The sequence below is a fragment of the Thermobia domestica genome, chromosome 14, assembly GCF_964235325.1.
Source record: "Thermobia domestica chromosome 14, izTheDome1.hap1.1, whole genome shotgun sequence".
NCBI lineage: Eukaryota > Metazoa > Arthropoda > Insecta > Zygentoma > Lepismatidae > Thermobia > Thermobia domestica.
In genome coordinates, this window is record NC_137467.1 from 22,590,828 (window position 1) to 22,604,374 (window position 13,547).

Sequence of the window (13,547 nt, forward strand, 5' to 3'; positions counted from 1 at the left end):
GCCATACGCATATTTCATTATAATAACAGACAGAGTTCATGGTTACGTACTTACACTTGGCTGAAGTCCATGATCAGGCACAGTCGATTGACAGCTGAGTCTCCACACCACTAAGGCTAAGATTGTAGAACGCCACTGTAAACGATGTTGTGCGAATACGTTGAGGTTTCGTTGTGATTGGGATGTAATGTTTTTTGTAAGATTTCTAGAGTATATATATTTATTCTCCATACTTTCGTTTTCTATTTCGGATTTGAGAAAATTTGAGTTTATTTTCCCTTGTGAAAGTTTTCCGTGTTTATATTATTTGCTTTTCATTTTCACTATTTTTGCCAGGATGTTTTTCAATACTTTATTTAAAATATTTCACTTTTACTTGTTTCTTGTTTGGTTTCCCCGAGAGATTAAGCAAATACTTCAGTTTTTTAACATCACAAAATAAAAGAATGTCTTTCTTCGTTTATTTGAATAGTACCAAATGATATAAAAATCTGAGCCAGCCAAAATCGCATTTCATCGCTTTTTTCTCTTTTTTACAAAAGTAAATATGCCTCTCATATTTAATCTTTCCTTCATTTGAAAAGAAGAAAATGGTACAGAAATAATTGAGCAACTTAAAATTTCATTTCTTTTATTATTTATATAATACAATATTTGATACGATGCCAATAAGCCATAACATTTATTCCTTTTATGTAGCACAAAAAGATATAAAATACCGAGTTAGTTAATATGGATTTTTTTATGATTGACACAAATATATTCCACCCACATTTATTTCTTCGTTTATTTGAATAGTACAAAATGATATAAAATTGATATTCTTGGCTTTATCTGGTTGATATAAAATTAAATAGGTCACTCAAATTTATTTTATCGTTTATTTGTGTAGTACAAAATTGTATAAAATTTTCTTTTATTCTAGTTGGTGATAAAATAGTGAACTCAATTTTTTTCCATCGTTTATTTCATTGGCATAGAGAGATATAATTCTGAGCTAGTTTATATGAATTTTCTGCTTTTTTTGTAGTTGGTACAATATTAAATAGACCACTCACATTTATGCATTCGTTTATTTGAATAGCACAACGTGATACAATAGTCTAAATGAACCATAGTTTAAATGAACCTTATTCGATTATTTAGATGACAATTTTTTATTCGTTGGTACAAAAGTATATATGATATTATAAAAGCAAAAGTGAAACAACATTTGAAATAATTTCCCTCTGTTTATCTAAATGATACTAATTTTTTTAGTTGTGAGCTAGTTAAAACGGCCTTTCTTCTCTCATTTAAATGATGCAAAATTTCAAACGAGCTAAATTGAATTGGTTCTTGTTGGTTCAAAGTTCTAAACTATGTAAAATTTAAATTTGAAAAACCGTTCAGCTATAACTAAATGGGTCCATATGAAAGCAACATTCGATTAGGGAATGTTAGGGAACATAAGATGCATGGGAACATAAGATGCATAAATGTCGTAATCACAAGAAAATGGTTTACTATAAGGGTTACATTAAATACAGAAGGTCACAGCTTTTCCCTGTCCTAATACCAAACATAAAAACAGAATTTCTTTATATTGTACCGTATACGATGATATATTTTGTAGGATTTTAGAAAAAGAGTTATAACGGCCATACTCTTTATTGTGTAAATTCTAGTATAATAAAAAGGGGATTTAAAAAGATTAACGCCGTTCATGTAACTTCACTTTATGGTTCTGCTATGCTATATAGAACTAGACAAATATGCTTTTCTCTTATGAGAATTTCGCTTTCTTCACATATACTATTTGTTGTCGTTATAGGAACAACTACGAACAGAAGTTCAATATGTTATACGTTCTTCATGTTACGCATGATGAAATATCTTTCTTTGACCTCGAAGAGACCGTTTCTTTTAATTCGTAATACTCAATGAATAATTGTTAAATGTGTATACGCTATTTTAATATCTTGTTCTATTCACTGGTTATATATCGTTATATATTATAGCTTTTACCTCCAGATTACGAGTAGTAGTGAAAAAAGAGCGTATCCCACAGAAAGTAAAATACTTAGATAAACATAAAGAAGGTATACGCAATCGGCAGGTTCGGAAATCCTACATATTGAGTTTCATCCAAATCAGTTAAAACTGTTACAAAAAACGTATCCCACATAAACTTAAAGACCTAGGTAAAAATAAATATCATATTGGTAATCACCATGTTGAAAAACCCCTATATAGTTTTTTAAGCAAATCACTTAATATTGTTATAAAAGGGAGTATCCCACATAAACTAAAAGACCTGGATAAAAGTAAATGTAATATTCGTAATAGGGGTTGTAAAAAGAGGGCATCTGCTATGTCGTAAAAGGGAACAAAAATGTTACATATAGTTATATCCTTTCTCATGTAAGCTTTTTTATCTGAAGCTTATTACTATGTTACAAATGGGTTAAAAATGTGGTCCTTCTGTTTTTATTAGTTCTTCTATGTTACACGGGGTTTGCGAAAGGTAGTCATCTGCTATGTTGTATAGGGATTTAAAAATGTACAATAAAAGAGAACGAGTACACCCCTATTACTCGCTTCTATATGTTCATAGTTTTATCTATGTTACATAGTGGTTGTAATATTTGTTCATAGTCTTATGTATTCTCTGCTATGCTAAACAGGGATTGGAAAATAAGCCAAGATATTTTATGAGCTCTGCTACGTGTTGCGAAAATATGTGCAAATAGCATTATGTAATTTTAGCTATATTAAAATAGAATTTGAAATACTGGCCGTAAAAGGGAACCAGAACACCCCTAAAAATTCGTAGTAAAAGAAAATGGTTTCCATGGGTACTCAATTTTCCATGGTTGGATGGTCCGTTGTTCATGGCATATCGTGCGGCACTAAGAAATCTATTACATGCAACCAGAAATAACTTACAAAAAATGCAAACAGATCCAGACACTGGGCCAGATCGGTATGTTTTATACTGCTTTTGTCTTCATTTTAAAATAAAGAAATTAGAAACAAGAAAACGCAATTTGGTGGAAATTATTAAAATTACCAACACTCTTGGAAAGGGTATTTTTGTTTTCCAGGAGATGTTCTGTATTTAAACCTAGAGGCTGAGACCTCCATGTCAGTGACAGTTAGAGCAATACGGATCATATCCATAAACAAAACATTTAATTGAATATTTCTAGCATTGCTTATATCTACAAGCTCCATACTAATATACCAAAAAATGAAAATTATCTATCAAAAGAGACGAATTTGTACAGGATTATAAATGAAAATCATGTCTTGTAGTAGTACAGTAGAGCAGATGTACAGCATATAAGAAATCCGTACTGTAGTTGGTAAGCACGATAACCTAAAATCAAGCAGTAAATGTGTGGTTGGAGGTGGTTCGAGTCTTGTACACGGAATTTCTTTTACTATTATAATTGTTTATTTTTTTGTTTTCTGCATATGAGAATTATTAAACTACCACACATTTTTAAAATTCATCACATCAAAGTGAGAAAAATGCATACAGTAGTGATACGACAGGAATATATATTTTGCCTACAATAAAATATTAAAAGTGTTCCCGGACTTTCAAAACAACCATATTTGATATAAATCACATGAGATCCAATTGAACCACATGCGCTTGCACGGAACTGAATTCCCTTCGATGATCTCGAAGGAGAACTATCCTCTCCTCTCCGATGCGTGCCGTAATGTCAGGAAGTAATATTTCAAAATCAAGTCCAGTGTATCTTATGGAATTTTATTATTTCGCTTTTACTGAATTGAGAGTCTTGGGAAAGAGAAAGAGAAACTCATGAAGAACAGGCATTTCTGTTAGTATTATTGACATGAAATTACTTACAAAAACTAAATTAATATTTTCTTTCACCGAAGTTACTCATTTTAACGTTTCAAAGATTCCGTGTTTGTAAATTGTAACGTATAGATTCACATTTAATATGAAGATAACCAAGACAGTTCGATCGTTTTCATGGTAGTCTGTGTTCAATTGACCCTCACACTGTGAGTTGAATTCGATTGGAGATAAGGCGAAAGTCAGGTGTTTGTCTGGCTATGTTCAACATACTACCTGACTGCGGTAGTTCAGTTATAATGTGAACTTGCTTAAGGACAGAGTGAACATAGGACTTCCACAGAGTGTCATAAGTGTACGAGTGCAAACTCCACTACAGCGAAGCGGAAGATATGCCAGGCTTTTGCTAAGGAACGCGTGACTACTCAGACAATGCAGCAGTGGTTTACAAAGTTTAAGGACACCGTTCTACGCCATGGATGGGAAATACTATTATATCTGTCATACTTCCAGAATATTGCACCGTCCGATTCTAACGTGTTGCATTTCTTGGGGTTACACCTTTGAGAACGTAAGTTCAAAATCCTAATAGAGGTGAAAAATGCACTTGATACCTTCTTCGGTTCACGGCCCACTAAGGTCTAAAGACATGGAATTCATGGTTTGCCAGAATGTTGATAGAAGGTCGTCAATGTTGATGTGGACTGTTTTTGATTTTCCCGGTAAGTCTTACATGAGACACATATGTCCGTAGATGGTGGCTGAAATAGTGACAGAACTTTCTTGGTTACCTTTATACATTTTTAATCAAATAAATCTAAATCGTCGACACGAAAGTCATGACAAGTTGCTTGGAGATTTTTATATTCATTGTTAATAATTATATATTAAAATGATTTAGTTGTAAAATATTTAATAATGTAACAAATTTTTCGAATTGGAAAGTAGCAGTGACAATACTACTGTTAGAGAACAAAAATGCTCATAAATGTGCATTATTCTTTTAGCTCTTATGTACCTGGTTAATTCCATTTACCTTATCTCAGCAGAATTGAATACGTAGTATGTGTCGTCTTCTTCCTCATAGACATCAATGTAAGAACAACAATCTACTTGTTTGCTATTAATAAGGCACTTGACTATTACTATTTCACATGGACTGAAACAAGAATCAAGGTGTAAGAATATAGTAAAAATACAATAAATTTTAAATTGAAGATTAGTAAAGAATAAATTAATGCTGAGAAACATTCTATGCTTGACTATTGCTGTTAATTTCAGTATTAATTAGTTAAGAGACACCAGTACTGTACAATAACAATCGTATTTAGATATAACACTAATGGGTGTTACAAATAAGTCGAGTTGATTCCTAGACAAACTAGCGAGAAGTAAAGCGTAATAAAAGAAAAAGTACATCCATTCCAGCACATCCCATCTCCTAAAATAATACAATTTTCTTAATAAACAGAATAAAGACTACCAAAAAACTTCTGTAGTTTTACTCTTGGCAGATTGAATGTAACAAGAAACACCTCTTAAAAGATGGATATAGTTTTTATACCAAATCGGTTCATTATCACCTACCCATGTGTTTTCAATACAAGAGAAAACTACTTAAGCTATTGCTCATATGAGTATTGTGATAGTTCGGAAAAGGATATACCTTCGTGTGTAACACAGCACCAAGTAATGAGTTGAATCAGAATAACATGATTTTACATCAGTCATTAGAACAAGCATATTATGTTTTAACACTAACACAGCCTTTCATGGTCAAATCCACTATTAGATTTAATCAAAGCTTCCATTGGTTAATCAGACATGTAATATAATAGTAATTATAGTATTTATGAAATGTTCAGATTCCAGAGATGACTTTGTACCATATTGAAATATGTACTCAATTAAAATTTGAGAAAAACTACGTGAGTAGTATGGGCGCCACTTGACCTTACCTAGTGATGAATTTTTTACTCTGCAGGTCGCGCCTGATCCGAAGGACTTGATTTTTCAGTGTTGCACGGTCTGCTGTGTCACTCGTATCGCCAAACCATGGAAAATCGAACACCCTGAGTACTCGTTCTCTTTCAAGAGGGTGTATTCATTCCCCTTTATGAGCACTTTTGGGGTGTACTTGTTCCCTTTTATCAACCCGTATTTTATCATAGGAGAAATTACACAGAGACTACGAACGCACTCCTATATAACATAGCCAAGACTACCAACATGCTCGTTCCCTTTTATCAACCCATGTGTAACATAGCATTCATGAAATTCTACATGTACCAAAAGTACTAACCATCGAGGTAAAATGTAAAATAATTAAACACAAATACCTCGCAAAACAAAGCAAATGTATTAAGCTGCTGTTTCCGCATTTAGTAACAAGTCATCAGCTGCTATATGTACTGAAAGTATTGACAATCGAGGTCAAAGGTCAAATATTTAAAACCGAATAACTAGGAAACAGGGCAAGGTATTGAGCTGCTGTTTCCGCAATTATCAATAGGTCATCAACCTCTACATATCCCAAAAGTACTGATCAAACAGGTCGAAGGTCAAATTCTTAAACCCGAATAACTAGTAAACGAAGCCACATATTGAGGAGCTGTTTCCACATTTAATAATGGTCATTAACTACAGGTCCCAACAGTACTGACCATCGAGGACAAAAGTCAAATATCTAAATCCGAATAACTCGCAAACACAGCCCCATATTGAGGTGGTGTTTCCACATTTAGCAACAGGTCATCAACTACTACATGTCCCGAAAGTATTGACCATTGAGATCAAAGATCAAATATCTAAACTCAAATACCTTTAAACGAAGCAACATATCGAGGTGTTGTTTCCACAGTTAGTCACAAGCCATCAACTGCTACATGTGCCAAAAGTAATGACCATCGAGATCAAAGGTCAAAAATTTAAATCAAATTAATCGTAAACGAAGCAAAATATTGAGGTGATATTTCCACATTTAGTAATAGGTCGTCGATTACTACATGTCGCAAAAGTACCGACCATCTTTTTTAATTTATACGTAACATAGCAGAGATTAGGGCCTCTTATGGAGATAACTACCTCAATCCTTATCGTTTTTCATGCAGGGCTTGGGTCCGGAAATGGCGGATTTAAAAAAGGGTATTCATTGTGTAGCCTTTTACGACCATTTTTTTGATTATGGCGTATGTTTAACATACTAGAGCAAAGATTTAAAAAAATACACACACATACACGGAGAACTTAATCTCGCTCCAGTGACCAACACACATGGTTTACGGAGAATTTTATCTCGCGTTGGTGATCATCGCTTCCTCATAAACGGATAAAGCATATCATTAGCATCAAATGGGTAAAAGAAATAATCTAAGCGGTAACACTTTCGGTGGCAACCAGAATTAGTAAGCTTTTGTTCTGTTTTATTGCCCTTTAATATGCTGATTAAAGATTACGGCCTTTTGTTAAAAATATATAAAAATAAAACTACGTACTGTGCATTATAATTCTTGGAAGTTTCCTTGGAAAAAGATATCTACATACATACTTAACCAGTGAGGCAAAATGTACCAGAAAGGAAACTTTCTAACTTAAAATGCAGATAAAAATCTATATTAAACACGAGTAAATACTAATCTCTCTTTATGCTTATTTGGGTCAGACTTAAGAGAATTTTGGCGGTATTGCACTATACTTTGATAAGAATAATAGTTTCTGGGAGTAAAGTAAATTTCCCGATAAATAGTAGATTTTACAAAAACAATACCATCAGTTTTAAAAACGTTATATTACACAAGATTTTCCAATTAATAGCAGTCTTGGGAGTATTTCGGTGGCATAACACCATATGTGGGTAATAATTATAGTCTTTAATACGGCAGTTAATTTTCCGAATAATAGTAGGTTTTACAAGAACATTAAAAACAGTTTTTAATAGGATAAACTGCGCAAGATTTTCCAATTAATGACGTGTTTAAAAGAGCGATAACATAATTTTTAAAACAAATTGGACTGCATAAGGTTCTCTAATTGTCTATTTCTATCATATTTTAAAAGAACTCTCTGCTTTAAATGTCTGTATTAGTATGCATTTTATAGTTTGCCAGTAACAATAGCTGCAGAGTAAGTTTTTTACTAACAAGCTTTTTCTTTTTTATATAATAAATGGCCGCTGAGATTTCTACAGTTTATTCTTTTAGGGAGTTATTAGGTAAAGATGAAACAACAGCAGAGATTTAACCAATGGCTATTACTAGAAAAATTACAGAATAGCAATTTACTTACAAACATTGGAGATATAATTTGTGCTAGTGGACAACCAAGACTCCAATCTTTAGCACGAATTACACCATCATTCTGCGACAATGTACTTCTTGTTAAGGTAAGCACTTGGGAATTATGTGGCTGGGGACAAAAAGGTAACTAAAATTTCTAATTAAGAATATATATATATATATATTAGAATATAGATATATATTCTATATCTATATTAAATACTAATCTCTCTTTATGCTTATTTGGGTCAGACTTGAGAGAATTTTGGAGGTATTGCACTATACTTCGATAACAATAATAGTCTTTGGTTGTAAAGTTAATTTCCCGATTATTGGTAGATATTCCAAGAACAATACCATCAGTTTTAAATAGGTTATATTGCGCAAGATTTTCCAATTAATAGCAGTCTTGGGAGTATTTCGGAAGTATAACACTATATTTGGATAATAATTATAGTCTATAATACGGCAGTTAATTTTCCGAATAATAGTAGGTTTTACAATAACATTAAAATCAGTTTTAAATAGGATAAACTGCACGAGATTGTTCAATTAATGACATGTTTAAAAGAGCAATAACTTTTAAAACAAATTGTACTGCATAAGGTTCTCTAATTTTCTGTTCCTATTATATGTTCAAATGTACTCTCTGCTTTAAATTTGTGTATTACAGTACACATTTCCTAGTTTACTAGCAATAATAGCAGCAGAATAAGTTCCTTGTTTTTCTTTTTCATATAATAAAAGGCCGCTGAGATTTCTACAGCTTTTTCTCTTAGGGAGTTATTAGGTAAAGATAAAACAACAGCAGAGATTTAACCAATGGCTATTACTAGAAAACTTAATCGATAACAATTTACTTACAAACATTGGGGATATTATTTATGCTAGTGGAGAACCAAGACTCCAATCTTTAGCACGAATTACACCATCATTCTGCCAGAACGTACTTCTTGTTAAGGTAAGCACTTGGGATTTATGTGGCGAGGGACAAAAATTTCTAATTAAGAAGGAAGCTTGTAGCTTTTTTAAACACTTTTATACGATCTAATTTCTCAGATTTTACTTTAGCATTGCACGGTGTTAAGGCTAAACTACCTTTCCTTTTATATACTTGTACTAAAAGAGCCAGTGGTTTACAGCAAATAGTGCAAAAGTATTTCGGAGATATAAATAAGAAATATGATAATCCGATCATTATACCATATAAGGTGGAATTAGCAGATGTGCCAATAGAAAAATTAGTAAAACGTTTACCAGAAATTTTTGAAAATTTACAAACACAATATTATTTTCTTCCAGATTTCGATATTACACAAGATTTTTCAGGTATTTTTATTAAAAGAGAAGTGGAAGAAATCTAATTAGTAATTTTAATTTTGCAAAGAAAGGTTCTTCTATACCTAATTTCGAGAAGGACAGGCCAATTAACGCTATTTGTAAAACGATGATTCCGTTGGTTTAGACTGTCTTAATTTGAATACAGATAATTATCCCATTAAACTTTACAACAAATTTATTTGCCAAATCACTTCTCAAGACGTATGGAAAGTTTTGGGTAACTTCCTAATTGATTTTGTTCATTGTCCAGACAAGATTTACAGGGTAATTTCGAGAGTAACTTGGCACAGGAAAATGTAATTACGGATTTGTAGCGATTATCTTTAACTATTCTACTGACAAGTGGATAAATTCTAATAAGTGTGATCCAGTACAGAACTGTTTAGATCAAATTTTACACATCAAAGAAATTTTACAGATGCTACGTTTTACAAAGTCCCGATTTCTAAGATGAGGATAAAATTAACATATATTTTACAGAACAGTTGCTAAGTAGTTAACAAGATACAACAGCTTTTAAATTTTGCTTATTAGGGTAATTCACACTGAAAAGTTAACAGCCTTGCAAGTAAAGTTGCCGAATAAAACAGAAGATCGAGAGAAGTTAATAATTTGTGCTTTCTGCTTTTAGTTTAACCACGTTGCCTATTCATTATATTGCTAAGAAGAGTGTGAGGAGAATCGAATTTCTATGCAGCATAAATTTTACTTAAAGAAGGTGAATATATATTTTGCTAAGAAAAAACTCTCTGTTCTCTACTATTTTTAAAAAAAATAATCCTGCCGCTCTTGTTTTAGTGGACACGAGTAATGTCTTTCAAGATGTGTTTCAAAAAAGGCTTAATATTACCAACCGTTTGTATCCATTTACTGTTCGGGAAATATATCCACTTAATAAGTTATATTTTAGTGCATTAAGAAGATAGTGCAAGAATAAGAAGAGTTAAAAATACAGCAGATGCATCCAGAATATCGAGATTTAAATAAGAAAACCATAGAAGAAAGAAAGTGTATATATCTAGAATTACTAGCAGTTATTAAAGAGAGGTAACAGCAGGAACAAAGACTATTTGTTTTCTAATTTCTGGAGCGAACTCGATATTGATTCGGCTTATTTTGTGTTTGCTTTTGCTGTTCGAGATATTAGGTCTTTTAAATATAAGGTGCATTTGTTGCTAAGAAGAACCATCCACAAAATAAGCTTATTTGTTTTTAAAAGGTGGTTAGAAGAGTATGTTTTAAAGTTATACCCCGATATGGATTTCTAAAGAAAGTAGGCTTTTTTAAAGCATAGTGAGCTTACAATTGTTTACTTCCCAAAACTTATTAGTTTTGCTACTTTGGTAACAGGTGGAATAAATTATTTTAATGGTTATTCTTTTACAGGTGTTAGTAGTGTTACTATAGACGATAAAGTTTTTAAGAATAACAAGGAGTTTAATTGGTACAAGCATATTTTGGACGATATCGATATTCTATGTGATTCTGTTTTTTGATGAATAAATGTTCACAAAACAGCTTAACTGTGATAAATGAATAAATGTTTATTTGCACTAACTACACAACAACTGAAACTCTTAAAACTTACTGTTATATTGTATTTTTTACGAATTCCGGAGGACCGTCTTGTATGGATCTTTTGGTGCTCAACTTGCTAACACTCACACTCACATACCGGTTTTTAAAAACAAAAGAAAAACGTTATGCAAACATAATGACAATGATACAAACTCACTATAAAACTCTCTACATTCACCCGTTTCTTGATTGAACCAAATCAACTTACACACAATCCACATGATCATTTTTCAGGTAAAGGTACAATTTTAGTAATCGGTCTTTTAGCACTCCCTGTCTTACACTTTACACTCACTACTCTCACTAGTCCATCTTTTCCCGGAAACACTTGTTGAATAACACTTAATTTCCATGACTGATTGCTGTCAGCAAACCCATGTATCGCGACATGAACATAACTTTTCAATACTACACATCTATCAATTTGTATTTCGTTAACACTTGGAAGATGATGATACATGTGTAACCATTGCTGGTAGAACTCTGATGGTATCTGGTCATCCCAATTGATCTTATGGATCCACATTTGTTGTAAGAAATCTTGAACGGAGTAACTACAGGGCTTACAAGTACTAAAGGATCAACTATTTTTGCTATGGTCAAAGTCACTTGACGTTTGGTTGGTATGTTGGTCGTGAGACATTCTTTAACTGACTTGTTGGTGATGAGAAGCTTATCTGATGCTGGATTCCACGATAAACCCAATGTTGAAACACCTGACTTGGACTCAAATTCAAACGGTAAGTGAATTTCAATATGTACTTCTGGCACTGCTTCCAACAATGCTGGCTCGTTCGAACATCATTTTCTTAAAGTAAACCCACCGCTTTGCAATAATTGAATAAGTTCTTTCTGAAGCTTTAACGCCTGTTCAACATTATGGTATCCTGAGCTTACATCATCCATATAAAAATCACGTTCCAATACTGTCGCTGCTTGAGGATATTTACTTCTTTCTTCTTCCGCCAACTTTCGAAGACACGCCGTCGACAAATATGGTGATGGTGCTTCACAATATGTGACCCGCTGCAACTCATAAATCTTGACTGGTTCGACTGATGAATATCTCCACAGAATTCTTTGAAGTCCAATGTCATCTTCACAAACTTTAATCATTCGATACATTGACTGAATATCCGCCGTAAAAGCAATAGGAAAGGTTCGAAATCTGGTGACAATTGAATGTAAATCTTGCTGGATTGTTGGTCCTGCCATAAGTATGTCGTTTAATGAAACCCCCGTTGAAGCCTTTGCAGAAGCGTCGAAAACCACTGTTCGCTTTGTTGTGGTACTGGATGGTTTCAATACTGCATGATGTGGCAGATAACATTTCATACCATTATTTTCATGTTCTTCTTTCACTGGTTTCATATGATCTAATTCTTCATATTCCCTCATAAAGTTACAGTAATGCTCGTTAATTTCTGGACACTGCTGCAACCGTCTTTCTAGCTGGTAAAATCTACGAAGAGCTAAATTATATGATTCTCCTAATGGTTTATGATTTGGCTTAATTGGCAGACGTACAACGAATCGACCACTGCTATCTCTGGTAGTGTTTTCCTCAAAGTGTCGTTCACATTGCCTTTCTTCTTGAGTCATGACTGTTGAATGTATAGTTTCGAGCTCCCAAAATGCCTGTAGCTGTCTATCAAGGTTACTTTCTTGCACAAAAAATGACACTTGCGTTATACTAGAATCTCTTGTTGTAGGAAGTTTACCCGCCAAAATGTACCCAAATTCAGTCTCTTGTACTACTGGATAATTCCGTGGTCTAGTTAGTTTATGCGATCGCAAAATGTCCAAAAACACCTCCGCGCCTAACAAAATGTCAATAGTATCTGGTTGGTGAAAATTAGGATCTGCATACACTATGTCTGTCGGCAAGTTCCAATCAGCATGATCTGTTGGCCTACTTGGAATGTTATCTGTTATTTTGAGCAAAACTAAACTTTTTTCATCAATTTCAAATTCACGAATTCTTGATTCTATATGTACATCTACACAATGCTTTGTTTCACTAATCACACTATTAATACCTTGAATTGGAACTCGGTGTTTATTTTTAGGTAGACGCAACCTTTGAACTAAATCTTCAGTTACAAAATTACTTTGACTGGCAGAATCTAATAATACTCTACATGGATATAATTTACCACTTGCATCTCGTACATTTACTATAGCAGTAGATAACATAACAGTAACATTTGGTTTTCCCTTAAAAATGCAATAAGAACCTTGTGTCATATTTTCCCTATTCGTATTAGAATGACTCGAAAAATTTCTTGATTGTGAATTAGCAACACTGGGTTTCTCATCTGCTGTTGACGTTACATCATAATGCAGCAAGGTATTATGCCTTTTCGAACAGCGTTTACAGCCACCTGATCTACACGTCTTTACTTTACATCCTTTTTTGAGACAGTTGAAACACGATAAATTATCTCGAACATAGTCTTGTCTTTCTTTTGCTTCAGCGTTTAAAAATGCAGAACATTTAAACAACTGATGTATTAGGTTTTGTTTACAAAAGTTAC

At 33.0% G+C, this 13,547-nt stretch overlaps 1 protein-coding gene across 1 annotated transcript; it reads right to left on the reverse strand.

The window, feature by feature from the left end:
• Window positions 1-11,811: 11,811 nt before the first annotated feature.
• On the reverse strand, window positions 11,812-13,257 carry LOC145669746 (uncharacterized). Its single transcript, XM_081738082.1, has one exon. It carries the CDS (start codon window positions 13,255-13,257, stop codon window positions 11,812-11,814), a length of 1,446 nt encoding a protein of 481 aa, XP_081594208.1.
• Between the last annotated feature and the right edge of the window lie 290 nt (window positions 13,258-13,547).